This window comes from Emys orbicularis, chromosome 10 (assembly GCF_028017835.1).
Source record: "Emys orbicularis isolate rEmyOrb1 chromosome 10, rEmyOrb1.hap1, whole genome shotgun sequence".
Taxonomy (NCBI): Eukaryota; Metazoa; Chordata; order Testudines; family Emydidae; genus Emys; species Emys orbicularis.
Window position 1 is genome coordinate 74,603,092 of NC_088692.1, and position 22,284 is coordinate 74,625,375.

At 43.3% G+C, this 22,284-nt stretch overlaps 1 protein-coding gene across 1 annotated transcript in view; it reads right to left on the minus strand.

The window, feature by feature from the left end:
• The window catches only part of ABHD17C (abhydrolase domain containing 17C, depalmitoylase), a 54,496-nt gene extending 38,986 nt beyond the window's left edge, over positions 1-15,510 (minus strand). Inside the window, exon 1 of the mRNA XM_065412402.1 lies at positions 14,972-15,510. Coding sequence (XP_065268474.1) covers positions 14,972-15,510 — 539 coding nt within the window. The remainder of the gene's footprint in view (positions 1-14,971) is intronic.
• Positions 15,511-22,284: the final 6,774 nt, after the last annotated feature.

Consider the following 22,284-nt stretch of genomic DNA (forward strand, 5'->3'; position numbering starts at 1 on the left):
TTGTAGTACATTTTAGTACAAATCTTAAGAAGAGACTGTAGAACTACTATATTATTGGTTTTGCAGGTCAGGGGCTTTTCAAGTGAACATTTTTCAAATAATTGTCCAGAGGGAGCTCAGGGGAGGGGTCAGAGGGTTACCGTATTAGAAACTGTAACAAGTGGCTAGAGGTTTACTGTAAATGTAAACCTTACAGTATCCTGGCCAAATTCCAGATAAGCCACAGCTTGCTATTTTAACTACTGTACTGACATCTCAAAGGTGATTCTAGCATCAGTAGTTTCCTGCAACGTATGCAGAGTCAGAGCGTAATTATTAACCAGTCTGAGGCAAAGGTTAAATGTAGGTAACTAGTGTACATAAAAATAGCAGAAGTGGTGTTGAAACAAAGGGACTTCTCCATGTAACAACTTAAGAGAGCTATTCATGAAGTTAAACTTGATATAGAACAGTCATACCTAGATTGCTACAACCGTAGAGTTCTGCTACAATTTTAGCAACATTAAGGCTCTGACTTCACCACAAAAAATAAGTGAGTTTTTACATCAAGACAACTAACTTGATGTAAAATCGTTATTCAGACAAGGAACAGATAGATTTTACCATGATGTAGCTAGCTGAGTTCAACCCAGTATCCCCACCCACCTGGGGTTTATCCCTATTAGCTTTATTGAGCTAAAAGCTACCTCTGCCTAGTCCCCACAAGGATTTTACATCAAGTTAGCTATCTCAATGTAAAGCCACACTTTTGGCAGCGAAGACATAGCCATAGTGAATGAAGAGTATGCCGAAGTAGAATTTTCCAAATAAGCCCTCTGAAGTCACACTCGAGAAACACAAGAGGAAGAATTTAGAAAGCAGCCATTCATCTCAAGCTCTTTTTGCCCTTCATATTACACTATCTGCAATGGATTGCACAATCTAGCACTCCAAGAGAGACATATTCCACTTGAGAGAACGGTTTTATTTCCTTCTGAAACTTTTGTACCCATTCTTTCTACAAGTAACTCCTGAGATTACTATAACTCAGTAGTCAGAGAATTTTCAAAGTGTCTATTTCCAGGCTGTGCACTGGGCCAGGGTTTTGTACATAGTCAGTTTCCCTGTTTGTTGCTGGTAGACTCCCTCCCCCTGGCTCTTCAAGAAGGTGTTTACCACCAACAGCTAAAACAGAACCTGAGCCAGCAGCAGGCAGTTGTGTGCAGAGAGAAAGGGAGAGGGGAGGAAAGTCTTATGATGTGAGCAAAAACCCTTCTACCAATCCTATTTTAAATTAAAAAGGAATTTTATAAAACCTCAGGACATGCCATTTAAAGGGTGCTCGGTCAGAAAAAAATATTTTTGAAGTTAGTTTCAAAAGATTCAAGTTGAGTGTCCCATTACACAGCAATGCAAATTATTTTTTTATTTTGTTGCAAATACAAATAAAATGGATCTGACCATGTAACAGTGAATTTGATTTAGCAGTCATAACATATCAATATCTGAAGTAGTTTGCTAGTGTTCTGTTAAAAAATTTCATCACTGTCGAGTTCCTAGGTGACAATACATGCCTTGCAAAGGGAAACTTGCCTGACACAGATGCATGCAGCATATCACAGCAAACAACTAATAAATGAGCCTCAATTTAGCATGTATTTCATATAAGGGGGTCAAAGGTTCTAATGCAGAATTTCAACAAGTAAAGCTCAAACATTCTGCTGGCCCAAAGTCTTCCTGGAAACAGAAGCCCCCCTCACAAATAAACCAAGGTGTCTGAAGAAAATCTAATGGATTTCACATAGAGGAAAGTGAAAACCAAGCTTACAACAAACTGAACAGTAAGAATTTACCAGAGAAAATGCATTGAGATTAAGGATACTTTAAATTCTTCCCCTCTGCAGTCTGAGGTGTTCTTAATTAAGGAACCCATCTGGACTCAAACCCACATGGGAGTTTCCTAATTTGCAAATAATTATTTTGTTGAACTGTTACAAAAACACTTCACAAACTGCCAGGATTCTCCCACAAACATTCAAGTGCTCATCTCAGCTAACTGCTACAGTACTGGCAGGAATAAAGTTATTGGGCCAGTTTTTGCCATTTTAGTACAACTACTTTCTGCCTTTGCACCATCTGGTCTTAAAGCCAACATATCCAGCCCTAGGAGGCTCACTCCAGTGCAAGGAGAAGACCTTCTGGGGATATAAAACCAATTTAGAATCTCTTATGCCACTCTTCTCCTCCACCATATACTACTGCCTACATGGCTGGGAACAGTGCTTACTTTGTGCCAAGGATTGCGAGGGCTGAAGCCCAGCACTTCTAGACTTGGCAGTTCATAGCCCTGGGACCTCTGGGTTTGCCGCAACAATTATGAAAGGAAAAAATTGTTTGATCCCCAGCACCTTTCATTACAAATTAAGCACTGGATGGGAAAGAGGGACAGCACCAGGATGGGAAAGAGGGACAGCACTACACTACACAAATTCTAATCTGTGTTGTGCGCCTTTCTTGGAATTGTTTGCAGCCAGCTTAATGTAATGCCTAAGGGACCTGCTTTGCCCACAGTAGCCCTAGGAACAGGGTAGAACAAGCTTTACGCTCCTTCCCAGCGTCTGAAACTTGCATTGTGTTCCGCTCCTCCCACTGGGCAATTCTATATTGAAAAGCAACTTTCTTGTCCCTCAAATTACATCTGTAAACTTAGCAAACTTGATAGAAATCCTGTACTTCAACTGCCAGCCCTGCAAACAACCTGGAAGCTGAAAATCAAGCTGGGTTCTTTGCATGCAACAATAAAAACCCAGCTAGACTATCCGATGCCAGGTTGAGAGGGAAAGACTAGCAGTTAGGGGAAACATTTCTCTTGCTAATTGAACAAATCAAATCTGATATGGTTGTAATTGACCCAAGGACATACAGACCCTGCCCCATACCCTTTTTTACAGGCAATTTTCAGAAGAGGCATGTATTTTATGAAAACTGATGCCACATTGTATCACTTACAATTGTTAACTTTCCTCATCCAAGTCTCTGGTCATTCATCTAAAAAGTGAAGCGCAACAGTCAACACAGAAGATGAAAGAACCATCTGTTCCTGAAAACTGCTTATTCACAAATAGTTCCCATTCATCACAATGATTAATCACAACTGGAATGCTAAACTTGCTACTCTTGCCTCAGCTCTCACATCAAGTTCAAGTTCTCATCCTCATATCAAGGCCCTGCACTTGTCCACCTGGTCTCTATCGCCATGGATTCCCTCCTCCCTCTACCTGAACTTCTCCCAAATTCTTCTTGTTTCTTTCCATCACTCCCTTCCTATCCCTCCAACCATCCTCTCCATTCAAATCCCTCCTTTTAATTATTATGTAAACTCCACAATTCTAGCATTGAAGATTTTCAGAGACTGGACCTGATCATCTTGTGCATCATGCTAGTGCTCTGTAACCTGTGCAAGCTCCATGGGCAAAGGACTGTACATTGACAGCACTCAGCTAATGAGCATTTTGCAGTGGTCACTCAATATTTTGCATCATACAGCAGAATGTTGAAGTTGCCATGAGGCGGAGGGGACCTTGTTAAGTCTTACTTCTTATTATCTTAAGTACAATCCCCCATGTAATGCCCGATGAAGAGCTTTAGCTCAACTATGTATCAGATATGCGTTGGATACCTGTAAGCTGCTTCAGGGACTCAGCAGTTTGATTTTAACTGATCCCACAGGTTTGGGGGAAAGATTTTTCCCATGGAGTAGCAGGATATTTTTCCAAAATGCATATAACACACATATATACTATAAGTCTAGATCGTCCATCCTTTCTTACTCAGAATATCCTAAAGATAAAATCAGCAGTCAATATATTCAAGAAGTTAATGTAAAGGGGCCACAGATACAGTTCTCACAAGTGAGTACAGTGTGTATCTGCCACACTAAAGAGATTCTGTCAAACATATGGGGCCTAATCTTGCAAGCTGATGAGTGCCTTCAAGATCTCTGAATAGGGACTGGGAGTGGCTGGCTCATTACAGAAGCAGCTTTTCCTCTCCTGGAATTGACACCTCCTCATCTATTATTGGGAGTGGACTACATCCACCCTGATTGAATTGGCCGGGTCAACACTGGTTCTCCACTTGCGAAGTAACTCCCTTCTCTCCACCTGTCAGTATATAATGCCTGCATCTGTAACTTTCACTCTATGCATCTGAAGAAGTGAGGTTTTTACCCATGAAAGCTTATGCCCAAATAAATCTGTTAGTCTTTAAGGTGCCACCAGACTCCTTGTTGTTTTTTTTCCAGATCTCTGGACTCAACAGTAGTTAAGGTTACTCGCAAGAGTTACTCAATGTCCAGAAAGAAAGAAAATGGCAGTTTTTCTGTGGCTGAGAGGCCAAACAACGCTGAGTATGGGCATTGGTATGTTAATTTAAACAGGCCATGAAGGAAGTGATTCTTGTGCCAATCTCCCAAACACTGCCTTGAAACTGATTCATCTTTACCTGTGGAGGAAGTGCTCGTTACTCATTAAATGCATCACTGGCAAACAATGTTATTTAACCACCCATTTATTAGTGTTTGCATAGTTCCGAGATAGGTACATTCTTTGCGGGGTGTAACTCAAGACTTTACAGACTAATTTTCTGCTGAGCCTCTTAAAACGAACTTGGGAAAGGGTTTAAGGTGAAAATTACCATAACCTCACTTCCCCGTGGCAATCTAAAACAGAATTTAAAACAAAAGAAATTAAAGCAAGCTAGACTCCACAAGGCAGGTGCCATCAACATCTCCTTTAAACTACTGTATACCTAAGCAAGGAAGTCATTAAAAGAATCTTAGAATTGAAATGGACTTAGCTGGGGGGGGGGGGGAGGGGGAGAGACTTTTTTCCTTTAGTCTACTCAGTCTTTTAAAGTCCATTTACTCAAACAGTGTCAAAGTTTGGCCACAAAGTTTGCTGACAGTTGACCCATATTTTTGTTGTAGTTGTAACATTTTCCCCCATATAGTTTATTCATGACATGTATACCCTTGGTTCTCTGAAGTCCCAGATAACATTACTAATTGTGTTTTACTTGAGCAAACAAGTAACGAGCTACTGTAAACAGCCTAGCACTTGAAGACACACCATGGTAACATGGAGTGCCGAGGGGTGCACTTTTATATTTAAAAAAACAAAAATACCCATTTGTGCCTACTCCACACTGATCTAAATGCTTCCAGTAGAATGCACACATCAGACTTTACAAGCCAGCCTCTTTGAGGCAGGCAATGAGCAGGTAGAAAAGTATCCAGAGAGATCACGTACCTCTGATAAGGAGAAAGGGAAAGGCTAAAACCATTCCCTCTCAAATATCTCATGGCACTTAATCTACTACATGGCACTGAAGGCAGAAGAAGACCTTGAGTTCCTAAACACGGATGTGGGCACACTTCATGACCACTTAGGGGATGTCTACACTGCACCTGGAAGTGAGCACCCATCCTGAGTAGACAGACACACACTTGCTCTGCTCGAACTAGTATGCTAAAAATAGCAGTATGGACATTGTGCCACGAGCAGCAGCACTGGCTAGCCGCTCTAGCACAAGCCCACCTGACCCATTGGGTTTGTACTTGGGCAGCTAGCTCATGCCATCACCCATGCCACAATGTCCACGCTGCTATTTTTACCATGCCAACTTGAGAAGAGCATGTGCCCAGCCTCCATTTTAGAGTTCTTTATATCCAGTATATCTGTAATTAGGTCAGAACTACACCCCAGAACCTTTTATGATGAGAGGGTAAACAAAAAACTGATATGTCCAGTTTGGACAGCTGAATTTTAAGACTGTCTACACCCAAGACAACTAAAAAAACAAAAATCAAATCTTATTTTGTTGTTCATATCACCAAGAGTAGCTAAAAACAAAGCTAATTTAAAACTATTCTTGGCAATGAAATATATATCAATGATGGAAATTTAGCTTTCAAGTCTGCTTTGATCTTACAGTCCTGACATCAGTGACTATCTTTGCTAAATGTTACAGTTTTTCTAAAGACAAAGAAAACAATCTACATAACATGACACCAAAATCTGATGCACAAAGTTATTAAAAATGTTTACCAGAATACCAGTGGCAGCTATCTACTTGCCTGTGGCATGCTAATCATTTGAATTAACGTATGTTCATTGTGCAGTTAGCTGTATAATACATTGCTGCACAAGGTAACATTACCCTATTTTGCAGTCATATTTTTGATCAAATTTGTGTTCCATGTGATTCTAATTGCACTGTTCACCAGGATATGCATATAACCGCTTGCAGCCCTCACACCATAATCTCTTTAAAAAGGGCCAAAAATAGGAAATACCACCCAGTAAAATCCAAGAGTCACACTGAGTGTGCTTGGGAAAAATTCCAAATCCAAACAAATTTATGAAGACTCCAGTTTATGAAGTCAGATTCCAAGGAAGTATGTGCAGAGCCGGTAGATGCCAAAAGAGCCAGCAAAAAAAAGTTTTTCAACTTTTGCAACCAATATTAAGGAATGAAGGAACATCATACTAATATGGAATCTTTTTCTGAGTCTCTCTCTTCCTATACTATTTTGAAAAGCCACAATATCTGCAGCTTAAACGGAACTAGAACTAAACTTGCCTATCAGGTGAAACAGCAAAAATGAGGAAGTACTGTAAAGTAAATGCATTCTTTTATTATACTGATTATATTTACATCAGTAGTGAACAAAATCTGTGATAGCTACTTCACATTAACTGGTCAATTTTTCTTACATTATGCACATCTAATTAAGTCTAGGATACAAATGGGAGTTGCTGGAAGCAGCACAGGCCGAGGGACGTACTGGCCGCCATTTCCAGCGGGCCGAGGGACGTACTGGCCGCCGCTTCCAGCGGCTCCCATTGGCCTGGAGCAGCGAACCACGGCCAGTGGGAGCCACGATCGGCCAGACCTGCGGATGGGGCAGGTAAACAAACCAGCCCGGCCCGCCAGGGGCTTTCCCTACACAAGCGGCATCCCAAGTTTGGGAAACATTGCTCTAAAAGAAAAACAACAAGGAGTCCGGTGGCACCTTAAAGACTAACAGAAAGATCTTCAAGGGACTATGCTAATTAAACAAACCTCAAGTCAGTTGTTCAAATATTCAACTCAACTGAATGATCTGATCTGAATTCTTTGAAACAAGATTTTATGCTAGAGGGCTGTTTAAGCAAGATTATGTCAAAGAAAATTAAAGTGGCAGTTTAAGTATGCTGATAAAATGGTACATGCTATTTTCGTCTCTGAAAAAATATACTAATTAACATAGGCTATATCTTTCTACTCAGACAGTCACCACTCTGTTTTAGAAAAGTAATAGGACCTCCTCAGGTGATTAGTTACCCTCCCTGCAAGAATTCAGGCAGTTATGAGCTCTGGCTTTAATGAAAATTATTTGCAATTTATTTTTTTTAAGCCAAGTTTTGCAAAGAAAATTGCACTGGGTGGGAAGAGAACACCAACAAAACAGATATCTCTTTTCCTTTTCTCCCCCCCCCCAACCCTCCTTAATGTAGCTTGCATAAAGTGACAGTTCAGAATAGAAGAGATCTTTAAAATCCCCATGGTTTGGGAAAAAATAGTTTCTGGATTGATATATCATGAATCCTAAATGAATGGAAAATAATCTCCTACCAGAAACGCTTGGATTCTATTGTGTAATATCGAAGTCTGACTCCTTCAGTACTGGTGAATCAATGGAGGGAACTAGCAGATCTCTACTGACTATGAAGTATAAATCAAAGTTGAACTGTTCTGATGCTCTGTTATGGGTTGAGAGGACATACCTAAATAAATTACTCGATAAATCTTTTGATATTCGAGTCTTTCAAGGATTCAGACATAACCAGCTACAACCTCTTCATCCATTTCACAGCATCCAGATAGCAGACTGAGGAGTTTCACTTTGATACTATATTTCGGAGTCAAAGAGTTAGGGAAGTGATGCCGTCTTTCATTCATGTAGGATTTTTAAAATCACTTCACAAATCTTTCCTGGAGAGTTTAGGGAATGCATACATTGATTTTATCACTCCTACATATCTGAAGCACATCAGCACACCAGCGTAAGCTAAAAAAATATGAAGAGTGGGGGGAGGGACTCCGGTTTATCCATCACTCACATCAACACCAATCAATAACTGCACACAGCCCAGGAGATCAGTTTACGATTTTATCTAATTTATTTTCTATTGAGTGAAACTGGATGTAGAATTTAACTCAGAGATTTAATGAAGACATTTAATTAAATATCATGATGACAGTAAGAGAATACTATACCCATTACCAGAGTCTTCCAAGCATTACACAATCTGCAATTGACTCAAGTATAGGCAACACAGAAGTAGGGAAAATATCAAAGAATAATGATGGGAAAAATGTTTGTGGTCATGCTCAAGAGTTTAAACATAATACCCAAACTGGATGATTGGGAATGTGTATCCCATTCATAAGGCTAACAGAATTCACCTTAATATAGGATTGTTGAAATGTTTTTAATATTTCACAAGTAGTTCGGGGAGGGGGGGGAAGTCAAGCTATAGGAATCCTACACATCAGCCACCCTCTCAGTCAATCAAATATTAGGATAAAATTTAATTATATCACCACAAATAGCGAAGAGCACTAAACCCAATTAGAACTTGACATAAAAGACACAGGGTCTGAAATACTTTATATTATGCCCAGTTCTATTTGTAGAACAAATTAAAGCAAAATAGACTGACCAAACTGAAACAAAGAATCTAACTCACAGAAAGTGTCACCTAGACCTATAAATCCAAGAATTACCAAAATAAAATGTTTAGGTGCTTGATGGGTGTGTGTTAATTAACTGGAAGCAGATTTATCTCAGCCTGAACTCCTCAGTTTATGAGCACACAGTAATTATAAAGGCTCTAGCAAGTTTGTTAAAGTGCTGAATCAGCTTTTGACAGAAATAGTCTTTTCTGCAGATGCAGAGAGAATATTTTCTTCATATCAGCCTATCCAATTAGTTCAAACCAATGATTGGTTTATTCAAAGTTAACAAACCAGTTGGGAGTAGAAAAAGACTTGTTTTTCTTCTCCAATCTATAAATAAAAACTAGGTGTGAGAGGATGAGATCTACTAGTTCTAAAACCTTGAAGGACAATAGCGACCAGAAAAAAAATCTGTTCAATTCACTTAGTACAGATAATACTTTGTTTAATAAATCAGTTAATTTAAAATGCAAAATATGTTTTGATGTACTTTTTGATAAACTTTTGAATGTACCCAGCACATTTGAAGTAGTTTTATTCAATAAACAATTTTAAAATGCCATTTTTGTGCACTGTTTGTTGAATTCAAATTTCCAAAACAAACTTGACACAAATCACAAGTAAAAAAAAAAAAAAATCAGTCATCTAGTAAGAAATGCACCGTTCACCATTTTTTAACATAAAAATGTAAAAATTAAGAATCTATAAAAACATAATTTAAGCTATATACACCTCTACTCTGATAGAATGTGACCCGATAGAACATGAATTCGGATACAACGCGGTAAAGCAGCGCTCCGGGGGGGCGGGGCTGTGCGCTCCGGCAGATCAAAGCAAGTTCGATATAACGCGGTTTCACCTATAACGCGGTAAGATTTTTTGGCTCCCGAGGACAGTGTTATATCGGGGTAGAGGTGTAGTTGCTTAAATAAATGTGCATCGATATAGCGTATGCCGATTAGCAAAAAGAAGCACCAAGTTAAGTGTAAAGGCTATATTTAGTTGCAAACCAACATGTTTTAATGGTTGCCAGCCATTGAAAATCAGCCTCTCTTTAGGAAAATACCTAAAAAGTACAAATGGTAAAACAAGATTAAAACTGATTATTAAAATCAAGGATCCCTGCTTATTAAAATCAAGGATCCCTGCTTATTTCAATCATGATTAAAAAATCAGTGATTTAAATTTCTTACATTTAAACCAATCCACCCTGAAGCAAAATAATCGGAAATACTGATCAATTTTTCTCCATTTATAAGCTTAAAAACAGCAGCCCCCATGCTTCAGCCTATGCAGATGGTTAAAAATAAATTAATCCATTAAAATGAGTTTATAATAGAAATCCTTTCAGAACTTTAATTGTAACAATGGCTAGAGGTGCTTAGCCACTGACTTCCAAAAGTTCAGTGCTTTGACTTTCTTTAAAACTTCAGCAACCAACATGTACTGCTTCATATTATTATTTTAATTTAAATTATTTTAATAGTCTTAACATTATAATCTAACATAGGTTGTCGTCATTTCTAATTTAATTTTAAATAGATTTATTTTTAAAAACCTGTATTTAATTTAAATAAAAAAATCCAATTTGTAATTTTTATCCATCATACACCGGACCCTCGCTAGAACGTGCGTCTATATAGTGCAAATTCGCATATAACACGGCCGTGGCCATGGATCCCGAATTTAATTACAATTCATTTTAACACGGTCCCCGCGTTAACGCAGCACAGCGCATAGATCCCAAATCCCGCGTTCTAGCAAGGGTCCGGTGTATTTTGCTTACCTCCAGCTCAGAGGTTAGATGTTTTTATATTTAAAAAAATGACAGATTAATATATCTTCTAGTTCAGTGGTTCTCAAACTTTAGCAAACCGAGGCCCACCCTTTTGATTAAAAAAAGTGGGGACCCCGTCCCACCCCTTCACCGAAGCCCCGCCCCTGCCCTGACCGTACTCCAAAACCCCTCCTCCCGCTCGCTCCATCCACCCTCCCTCTGTCACTCGCTCTCCCCCACCCTCACTCACTTTCACTGGGCTGAGGAAGGGGGTTGGGGTGTGTGTGGGGGGTGACGGTGAGGGCTATGGCTGGGGATATAGGCTCCGGGGTGGGGCCAGGGATGAGGGGGGTGGGCTCCAGGAGGGAGTTTGGGTGTTGGAGGGGGCTCAGGGCTGGGGCAGGGATTGGGGTATGGGAGGGGGGTGAGAGTCCCGGCTGGAGGTTCAGGCTCTGGGCTGGGGCAGGTGGTTGGGGTACTGGAGGGGGCTCCGGGCTGGGGTAAGGGTGACGGAGGGGGCTGAGGGCTCCGGCTGGGAGTGCAGGCTCTGGGATGGGGCCAGGGATGAGGGGATTGGGATACAGAAAGGGGCTCCAGGCTGGGGCAGGGGGTTGGGGAGGGGTGAGGACTCCGGCGGGGGGGGGGGGGTGTTCTCTGGGGTAGGGCTGGAGATGTGGGGTTTGGGGTGCAGAAGCAGGCTCAGGGCTGAGGGTTCAGGGGGTGCAAGCTCCGGGAGAGAGCTTGGGTGTGGGAGGGGACTCTGGGCTGGGGCAGAGGGTTGGGGTGTGGAAGTGGGTTTGGGGTCCCAGCGGCGCTTACAGCAGCTCACAGGAAGCAGCTGCCAGGTCCCTGCAGCCCCATGGTGCATGGGCAGCCAGTGAGACTCCGCATGCTGCGCTCGTGCCCGCAGGTGCCACCCGCGCAGCTCCCATTGGTCGCGGATCCCGGCCAATGGGAGCTGCAGAGCTAGCACTCGGGCGTGGGCAGCACGTGGAGCCTCCCTGGCCACCCATGCTCCTAGAGTCTGCAGGACCTGGCAGACGCTTCCAGGAGCCACACAGAACCAAAGCAGGTAGGGAGCACTGGGAGGGAGGGGGAGAAGTTGATCAGTGGAGCCTGCGGACCCCCGGGATACCCTCACAGACCCCGAGAGTCACAGAACCCAGTTTGAGAAACACTGTTCTAGTTCATATACAGAGTAAAGAATTAATAAACATTGAGGTGCTTATGTAGCCTGATCTATAGATTACTTAAGAATTCCCAGTTATCACTTTGAGAATTGACAGGTTTGTGTTCCAAGATCAGGTCTATTAATATTCAAATTATTATATAGTTAGGAACCCCGATGTGCACAGTTGCAACACTCACTATAGGAACTCCGGTATATTTACAAATAGCGGCTAGTGAACACATATTAAAACTACTTTTCATATGGTTTATTTTCCATCCATTGCCTATTACAGACAAAATATTAAAATACAATTTGTTAATATAAATTCGTTGTATACACGTTCAACAGCTCAATGAGCATGGTACAAATACATAGGGGTAAAGAGAACCGTTCCCGCACACTCCAATTAAGAATTAATGCCAGTCTTGCCTGACTACTGATGGTAATATTAAATACATATTGATAAAATCAGTACACCTCTACCCCGATATAACGCTGTTCTCGGGAGCCAAAAAATCTTACCGCATTATAGGTGAAGCCGCGTTATATTGAACTTGCTTTGATCCGCCAGCGTGCGCAGCCTCCCCCTCTCGAGCGCTGCTTTACCGCGTTATATCCGAAATCGTGTTATATTGGGTCACGTTATATCAGGGTAGAGGTGTATTAAACTTTACTAAAATTAGTAGTACTTTACAGGGGAACTGTGAAACTAAGATTGAGTAAAATTCAGAAATGTACTAAACATTCCCCTCTTGCAGTCACGCAGAGGCCTGGGTTATTAAACAAAAATGTTTGGTTTTATTATCAAAATCATCGTTGGGTTCCATGTCTATCCTTCAGGCTAATTAGAGACATCCTGAATACTTCTTTCTTGGATGTCACCAACACTGGCAGTCACAGGAAACAAATGACTCTTCCAGATCTGTAACATTTCAAGCTGAAGATTCTAAGGGTGTCTTCGGTGAACTCAGAAGAACTTATAGGGACACCTAAATGCTTCCTGTGGCCTTGTTAGCAAGAGGCACTTTTCCACGTATTTCAGGACATGACTTAATTTAGCATTGCACTTCATTATAATATGTCTAAGTATTGTGAATTTAAGGTGGAAATCAAAGCATACACAGATTCCATTGGAGCAGTTTTACTGACACAAAACCAGGTCCAAATGAGTCTTAAATATTACTGTAATGGTATAGTGTTCAAGTATAACACATGTATTTTAACATATTATGGGTCAGGCTTGCATTTTTATAATGAAAGCACTTACAGATATTGTGTCTCAGTTGTAATGCTGCCCGAAATTCTGAATAGAGGCTGTGAAACTGAGCAGAATCTTGTTAATTTTAATATGCTGCTTAGAAAATATACGAGGAAATGTCTGCAGGCTCAGGAAGACAATTTTGTGCTGGTTCATATTTAAAAGATTTTCTTTACAACTAGGAAGCCAGAGATTTTTTAAAAAGATAAAAGCTTACATTCTGTAGCAACTGATCTCTTAGCTGGCATCATCAATACATACATTTACTAGGGAAAACTTCCTCCTCACCAGCAGTGAGTCAATGTACACACAAGTACACACATTTAAGCATACATATCTCTGTCAGAATCATGTAAATCTCCATGGCCAGAATCAACATGTGTCAATAAGGCACCAACTTCATTGATTATAACATTTATTTTGACTCCTGAGAGCCATGACAATTATAAAGTCTAAATCTGTTAATGTAATGTTAAGAATTGGAACATACAAACACACAACAAGGAGCATCCTCCTTCACTGAACAAGTATAACCTTGTCTGCCTTAGGAAATAAAGAAAGAAAGCAGCACTTTTACCTGTGGGTAAAATAAAGCCACAAAACAGGTTTAGATCAGTCTTGTAAAATTCTATTCACTTGAAGCAAATCATTTTTAAGTGGCAAGTAAAATATTTAGTCTTTCAATCTAGAAGAATGGACAAAGAGAATGCGTTCCTAGATTGGTAAATTTTCATGGCAATTTTTCAAGTTTGATTTAGACAATATTAAAGGTGGGGCTAGAGAGGGGAAAACACATCAGTCACCTTAACACTTGGCTCTTATATAGCACTTCTCCTCCCTTAGATCTTATCCACCATGTGCCTAAGTATTACAACACATTTGATCCTTTCTTTCATTACACTAGGCAACGTCACATGCCCTAGGTAGTTCTTTACAAATTAACTAACTCAATTTTTCAAGCAGTTCCAGTGTTCTCAAGAGTTGTCCGAGAGCCCTGGAAACTCAACTCAGTTAACCCACCAAACAACAGGTACAATACATACAGCAAAAGAGTAGGCTTTCCTACACCTACTTTCCCACCCAACAACATGCTTCAAACTTGACCCAGACAGGTCACTGCCAGAGGCAAGGGGATAGTTTGGACTCCATGTCTATTTAATCCCTGGATGCTCCATCTGCAAACAGGGAGATTCAATTAGTAGTAAATCTGGTGATGGTTTGTGAGGTGGTCACCTACCCCCAGGAAATCGGCTGAAATCACCCACTCATTTCACATTGGCCAGGTTGCTCTGGGAGGATGCAAGACCTCAGGCTGCCAGGCAGGGAATTCAGCTCTGAGTTGTCCTCTCCTCTCCTGCCCTACTGCTAAAGAGGAAGGCCTATGTTATAGAGTTTGCATGGAACATGGGGACTCCGAACCTCTAATTCCCATCAGATGGTTACTGTTTTTTAGGTCATCACTAACCTGATCTACATTCAAACTTGTTACCCAAACTTTGTCTATATGTGGAATTAGCCCCAATTCAGCCACTGCTGGCCAACAAATGTTGTAAGTGCACCAGTGCAAACCCCAATCATAGACAAAGCTGTGATTTGCAGCCACTGAGCTCAACCTGGTGTCAAGCTGGGATAAGCTCAACCAGTGCACATTACAGCTTCCTTTATCAATGGAGGTAGGCAGTGGTGTGGCTACATCGGTTGTTGGCTACTGATGACTGAATCCCACATATAGAGAAGACCCAATAAGCAAAATCTCATTACCAATCCAAGCCATGCAGTTCCTCATGTGACTGTTGCTGGTGCCCCTGAAGGGCCATAAAAAAAACCAACAGACACTTCTTACCAGGTTAAGAAGTGTATACAGACTTCTTCCTCCCACCCTTTAGCAGGTTAAGTATACAGATGTTGAGTCTAACAGGGTGAGAGCTGTATGCAGAAATACTCATATTCCTTAGCAGGCCAAGAGCCATGCTCTGGTACCTTGTCCCCAACACCAATTTACCTTGTCCTGAGGGCCTGCCAGGCTGCGTCTATGTCTGCATACAGGTTTTTCTCAGAGGGTTTGCCTGAGCTCACCCCGTAGCCAGAGTAGTCGTAGGAGAAGACGTTGCAGTTGATGCGAGAGCCAAGGCCAATGTAGAAGCTGCACATCTGGCCCAGATCCACAGCATTGCCATGCGAGAATAGCAGCGTATACCGGCTGGCAGGGGCACAGCGCACAAACATGCACCCCAGCCTGTTATCCCGAGATGTGCGAGAAAAGAAAACCTCTACGGCATCCAACTCCCGCTGTGAATACTGCCAGTCCGCCCGCTCACTCAAGTGCAGACTGCAGCTGCCCGTTCCAGTTGGGGTCCCAGACCCTGCTGCTGCAGCCCCAGCCTCCTGCTGCTGCTGCTCAGGCTGCAGCACTGTATACGTGGGCTCCGGGGGCAAGAAAGCCAACTTGGCAGCAATGCGGCTAGGGCAAGGTGGGCAGCAGAACAGCCAGCACAGCTCGCCCAGAGAGAAACCGTTCATTCTGGGGCCTTGTTCTGGCATCAGCGACACTGGAGAAAAATTTACCCACACTGGGGGGAAAAAATTCAGAGTCCACCCACAGCAACCCACTCTCAGCCTTGCGAAATGCAAAATGCAACTGTCCCACCAAAACTGTAAGCCACCAAAACCAATCCAGCCCTCCAAATCTAAGAAATCCACCTAGTGTGTGGGGGGAGGGAATGCAAAATATAAATCAAGTGCAACCCTCCTTCAAAATCTACTACAATAAATCCAACCCCCCCAAATGGGCTGAAATCACCTAGTCATTTCACACAGCCCAGGTTGCTCTGGAGCGCCTAAAAAAATATATATATAGCAAGCCCCCCAAATCTATATCTGACTCAGTGCAGCTCCCCAAAACCAGAAATTAAAAGCTAATTCCCCTCAAATAAAATCTGCCCCCCCAGAAACCACTAAGTGAAAGATTTCCCCCCCCCCCAAAAAAAACCCACCAAACGCAACTCCTCACAATAACCCCAAGCCCAATGCACCACCCCAGCTCTGCACCCAGTGCCTGGCCCAATCCTGCAGCCCCTCAGTGGAGCCCAACCCCAAACACCGACCAACTGCAACCGGTCCCCAGACCCCCCCACAGAGCCCGGCAGCGCCACACACAGCCCCGAGCGGATCGACCCCCCAGGCAGACCCTCGCTGAAGGGCCCCCGCCCCGCGCTGGGAGGCGGCGTCCGGTCGCGGAGCGGGCTCAGCCTCGGCTCCCCCCGGGCAGGGCCATGCCGGCTGCGGCGCGGAGACAGTAGCAGGCAGCGGCCATGTCCCGGCTCCCCTCACCGCTTCCGGGTTAGGCAGGGGCGCCCGGCCCGCCCCGGTACCTGCGGAGCGGCGCACACCAGCTGGGCACAGCGCCCGGCCCGGCCGCCCACAGGCCCCGCCGCGCGGCTCGCTGCTGCCCCCTAACCCAGCGCGAGGGCACAGACGGGGAGGGGGCGCAGTAGCCGCAGCGCTAGAGAGAACCCGGACCCTCCGCGTGGGGAGCGTCGGACCCGCCTTCTGGCCCTTTAAGAGAACCCCACGAGAGCCTCCGTCACGTGCGAGGGCCCCCCTCTCTCGCGCCCCTGGCCCATCTTCTCTACGCATGCGCTGCAAGGCTAGTGTGCTTCCCCCCCGCTGGAGAATAGGTGCTTCGGGCAGCAGCTCTGTCCTAGTTCCCTCTCTCTCCCTTCCCCCCCGCCCCACGTGGGATTCTTCATGGAGAGGGGCTGACTTGCTTCCCCCAGCTCCTGCTGGCCCTGCTCAGGGCTCTTGACTGGTCTGCTTGTACAGTTTGCCCCATCCCCCTAAATGAAGCGGTGGCCTCTGGACTCTCCCCAGGACCCACAAGCCCAGTAATAAATGCATGCATCTGTGCTGGAACTGGGATTGCTGCTGCACCCCCTGGCTTGAAGTGGTTTCCAGTATATACTGGGTTTACAGTTTGGTTCAATAGCTCTCAGCACCCCCACTATAAAAATTGTTCCAGCACCCCTGAATACATGCAATTAAGGGTGAGACACTGAAACTCTGATACCTAAAAATAAAATACTGTAGGTCACAGGCCCTTATATCATCCCTAAAAGCTCCCCGCAAACATTATGCATGTGCTCAACTTTTAAGTACAGGAGCCATCTGGCAGAAGTCAATGGTGTACACCTCCCAACCCTTCAAGTGGCTAACTGGGCTGCAGATACCAATCTATGGAGAGGTGGATGGGCCAAACCTCTGGGCCACTCTGAATACTGGAAATGTTCTGCTTCAATCTGGATGGGGGTTTGTGGGTCAAAGCAGGACAGTCTTGCAAAATCTGGGACTGTTGGGAAGTCTGCAGTATTGGTTTTTGTTTGTTTTGTTTCCATTAAGAAATGTAATAAAAACATGTATACAAAGGTGTCATTGACATGTGATGTTCTCTTGCCTTTAGAATGAAAGAACCACAAAAGATCATTACCAAATAATCTTTACTGTAGTCTTGCAGACAATGAGAGATTCAAGCAGCATATGAGTCCAGGCTCCGGCTTCATCACAGGAGCCCAGGCTCCAGACTCAGGACAGCTTTTAAATGATAGTATAACAAGCAACTCCTGCTCTGAAGAATGTATATAGCTGGTACTGTATGGGTTTAGCAAATGCAGAATAACTGAATGAACCTATCCTGTGCAGTTCCTTGAAGTCTATAAGCAGCATCTCATAACACAAAGCCCTATAAAAAAAACCAATACAGATATTCTTGTGCAGAGATGGTATGGTGGGCTCATCATACCCTGATAAGTAATCTGGCTGCTCAGTTCTGAATAAGGTGAAATTTGTCAAGCAATGCCTTTTTGTGTCACATCTAGAGTGACACCAAAACTGGAATAAGAGTTGGAAGTTTGGATTCCAACTTAGCTGTAAGCATGCCACATGGGATAAGTCAGTGTAAAATTTCTTGGACCACATCATATCACTAAAACATCTAAAAGGGGCTATGACATGCAAGGGACCAGGCAGCAAAGGCTGAACACTTACATCATAAATAAATTACTACTGCAAACAGAAGAAAATTAAAGAGACAACATTTCCCATATGCAGTGTTGTAGCTGTGTTGATTCCAGGATATTAGAGAGACAAGGTGAGTGAAGTAATGTCTTTTATTGGACCAAATTCTGTTGGTGCTTGTCTCTCTCGCCAACAGAAGTTGGTCCAGTAAAAGATATTACCTCACCGACCTTCTCTAACATTTCCCATACTCCACCCTGAGTCCTTCCTTAGATCATATTTATAAAAGTGAGAGTCAAGTATCCTCTTCTAAATGGGAAGTGTCATGTAATTTGCTCCTCCATTGAACTTGTCTGTGTACATGTAATTAATTAGTAGCTCTTCATTGTTCTTGTAAATTCTCTACCATTTAGGATAAGCCCACTCTATCTCTTTGGGTACGTCTATACTTACCTCCGGGTCCGGCGGTAAGCAATCGATCTTCTGGGATCGATTTATCGTGTCTTGTCTAGACGTGATAAATCAATCCCGGATCGATCCCGGAAGTGCTCGCCGTCGACGCCGGTACTCCTGCTCCGCGAGAGGAGTACGCGGAGTCGACGGGGGAGCCTGCCTGCCGCGTGTGGACCCGCGGTAAGTTCGAACTGAGATACTTCGACTTCAGCTACGTTATTCACGTAGCTGAAGTTGCGTATCTTAGTTCGAAGTGGGGGGTTAGTGTGGACCAGCCCTTGTACAAAAAAAAGTAGTTCCTACACTGTGGGTGTCTCCTAGAGAAAAACAACAATTGCATAGGGCTGGACGAGTGAAGAGAATAGCAAAAAGGAAATCACCTTGAAAAGGGAAGGGTAGGGAATAAGGAGCAGAAAGCAGTTCTGAAGGCAAACAGTAATACTATACTGCTGATATCACATCAAGGTGTATGCACAGGATAAAGTTAATATAACATTCAATGAAATAAAATGATTGGGACTTAAACTGATCACTCACTTGGCGAATATCCAATATTACTGAGTTTCGAAAAGAGACATGTAGCTTCTCTTGCGTGCATGTAAAATCGTGGTGTGAAGACCAAGGGACACCCTTATCCACACCTTTGTGCACCTGCTCATGAGGCAGCCAAAATGTGGCTATGACCCTAATCTTCCCAGCATAGCAGTCAATGCTGAGCGGGTTGTGCAGCACCCTACATAGCTGAGGCACGCACACACACACCCCCTACACAGCTGAGGACACACACACACCCCCTATACAGCTGAGGCAGACACACACAGGCACACATACACCCCTACCTGATCCTGAGGCCAATAGAGACTTGGTTTGGCCTCCAGCACAACTTAGAGCAGTCTCAAAGCTGCTCTAGGTTATGCCAGGCTGCAACAGCCCCCAAAGGACCAGTCTAGCAGCTTGGGATTGCCAGAATACAATGGTGCTGTGGCCATGCTCCCTCACCCCAAGCTATGCCTATAATACACCCTTTGTTAAGAGCCAACATAAAGAGCTGCACAGAGAAAACCATTTGCAGTGCCCAAGAAAAAGTTTTATTGGTCCTACAAAATCCAGAAACTACACTACATATTCATGAGCACCATCTACCAGCACCTTATCCGTTAACTATTTCCAGATACACAGATATAGAGCTGTCTTGTAAAAACCCCTACACTGACTCTACATCACCTGGGGATTCCCCTGCTGGGATTGTGCGGCGTTAAAGCTGCTTCATGACACCAGAGCTCAGGAAGTGCAAAGGGAGCAGAAACTATCTGCATCTCCCATGCTGGAGATTCCCTGGTGCCAGGGAGTCCCCAGAAAGCATACAGCGGGTGGGCTACACCAGTTCCTGCACTTCCACCTTGGCGTCAGGTGTAGAAGGGCAATGGGCAGGGGGTGCCCTGTTAACATTTACAATTCTCAAAAGCTGAAATTGTTATTTAAAGATCTGCTTTCCTGGAGCTTTCCTCTGTGTATTCCTCTTAGTGCTATTAGCTCAGCAGTTTGCCTCTTGTGCTTCTCTCTGTCTTTTTCCCTCAGCGTTTCCTTTGCCCTGTTTTGTTTCTTTTCTCTTTCATATTCCACCCAGCAGGTATCTGCATAATTTTTACTTGACCAAATACTGCGAAAACACTCAAGAAAAACAAATATTTCTGCTTGTTACTGCAGAACTTGTCTCTGTAATGATCTGTAAATAAAGATGTTCCCACTGCTGTGCATTGTAACTAGCACAACACTAAGATTAACTGAACAAAGAGCACAGCTTCATTGCTGAACTTTAATAGTTGACCCGCAGCAGTGATATGTGCTGGGGTTTAATAACTGGGTAGCTGTTTAAATCCCCTAGAGATGGGATGTAACCCACTGGAAAATTTGTGTCTGCGGAACTTCTGTCAGATTTGATTTACTGGTGAAGGTGGCAGTAGAAGGCCTGAGGAAGAGTGGTGGCAAGCCCCTCCAAACAGCTATCTACAAGACAGTTACATTACTTCCCTTAGTAACAAATAGGCCACATCATTCTTATCTAGATATTTATTATTTCTTTTGTGTTCCTCTGGTCTTGTCCTGCCAGCTACAAAGGCAGAATACTTGCCATTCCCTTTCCTCTTTCTCGGAACATCAGATATAAGAAAGATCAGGCAAAGAAACAGTGAACGTGAGGTCAGAGAAGATGCCTGGCAGCAGTAATGTGTAGAATATGTATCTTACACAATAATCACACCTGGTTTGTCCCAGCAAAAGAATGTGATTGTTAAAGCTGGGCAAACAGTTCACATCAAACACCCAAAACTGTGTGACATACATAAGGACAGCCAGACTGGGTCAGACCATGGTCCATCTAAGCCAGCATCCTGTCTTCCAATAGGGGCAATGCCAGGTGCCCTAGAGGGAATTAACATAACAGGGCAATCATCGAGTGATCCATCCTCTGTTATCCACTCCCAGCTTCTGGCTGTCAAAGGCTAAGGATACCCAGAGCATGGGGTTGCATCCCTGATCATCTTAGCTAATACCCATTGATGGAACTATATTCTATCAATTTATCTAACTCTTTTTCGAACCCAGTTATAGTTTTGCCCTTCACAACATCCCCTGGCAACGAGTTCCACTGGTTGACTGTGCGTTGTGTGAAGGAGTACTTCCTTTTGTTTGTTTTTAACTTGCTGTCTATTAACTTCATTGGGTGACCCTTGATTCTTGTGTTATGTGAAGGAATATATAACGGTTCCTTATTCACTTTCTCCATGCCATTCATGATTTTATAGACCTCTATCATATCCCCCTTAGTCATTTCTTTTCCAAGCTGAAAAGTCCCAGTCTTGTTAACCTCTCCTCATATGGAAGTGTGACAGGTTGGGTCACAGAAACCCCTTTGGGACTGCACCTCCCACTGCACCACTGTGCTGGGACTACCTCTGAGCCCGTTTTCCCTGGCCGCTTGGGACTTCAGTACCTTGCCTTGTTTGAGCCAGACACGCTTGCCTGCTGCAATCACAGATCTAAGTCTGAACCATGTCCCCCACAAGCTGCAAGCTTAACTGAAAACAGCTTAAGAAGTGCTCCTGTCTCCAACACCCAAATACCCAGTTCCCAATGGGATCCAAATCCCAAATAAATCCATTTTACTTTCTATAAAGCTTATTCAGGGTAAACTCATAAATTGTTCACCCTCTATAACACTGATAAATATGAACAGCTGTTTGCTCCCCCAGGTATTAATACTTGCTCTGGGTTAATTAATAAGTAAAAAGTGATTTTATTAAACATAAAAAGTAGGATTTAAGTGATTCCAAGTAATAACAGACAGAACAAAGTAAGTTACCAAGCAAAGCAAAATAAAACAAAAACATGCAAGTCTAAGCCTAATACAGTAAGAAACTAAATGCAGGTAAATCTCACCCTCAGAGATGTTCCAATAAGCTTCTTTTACAGACTTGACTTCCTCCTAGTCTAGGTCCAGCAATCACTCACCCCCCTGTAGTTATTGTTCTTTATTTCTTTCAGGCATCCTTTGGGGTGGAGAGGCTATCTCTTGAGCCAGCTGAAGATAAAATGGAGGGGTTTCCCAGGGCCTTATATAGTCTCTCTTGTGGGTGGAAACCCCTTGTGTTCTCCTATGCAGAATCACAGCTACAAGATGGAGTTTTGGAGTCACATGGGCAAGTCACATGTCCATGCATGATTCAGTTCTTTACAGGCCGACCCATTGCTTACATGTCAGTTTGAACGTTCCCAGGAAAGCTCAGATGTGGATTGGTGTCTCTCAAAGTCCATTGTCAACTTAAGTGTTTCTTGATTGGGCACTTACTGAGA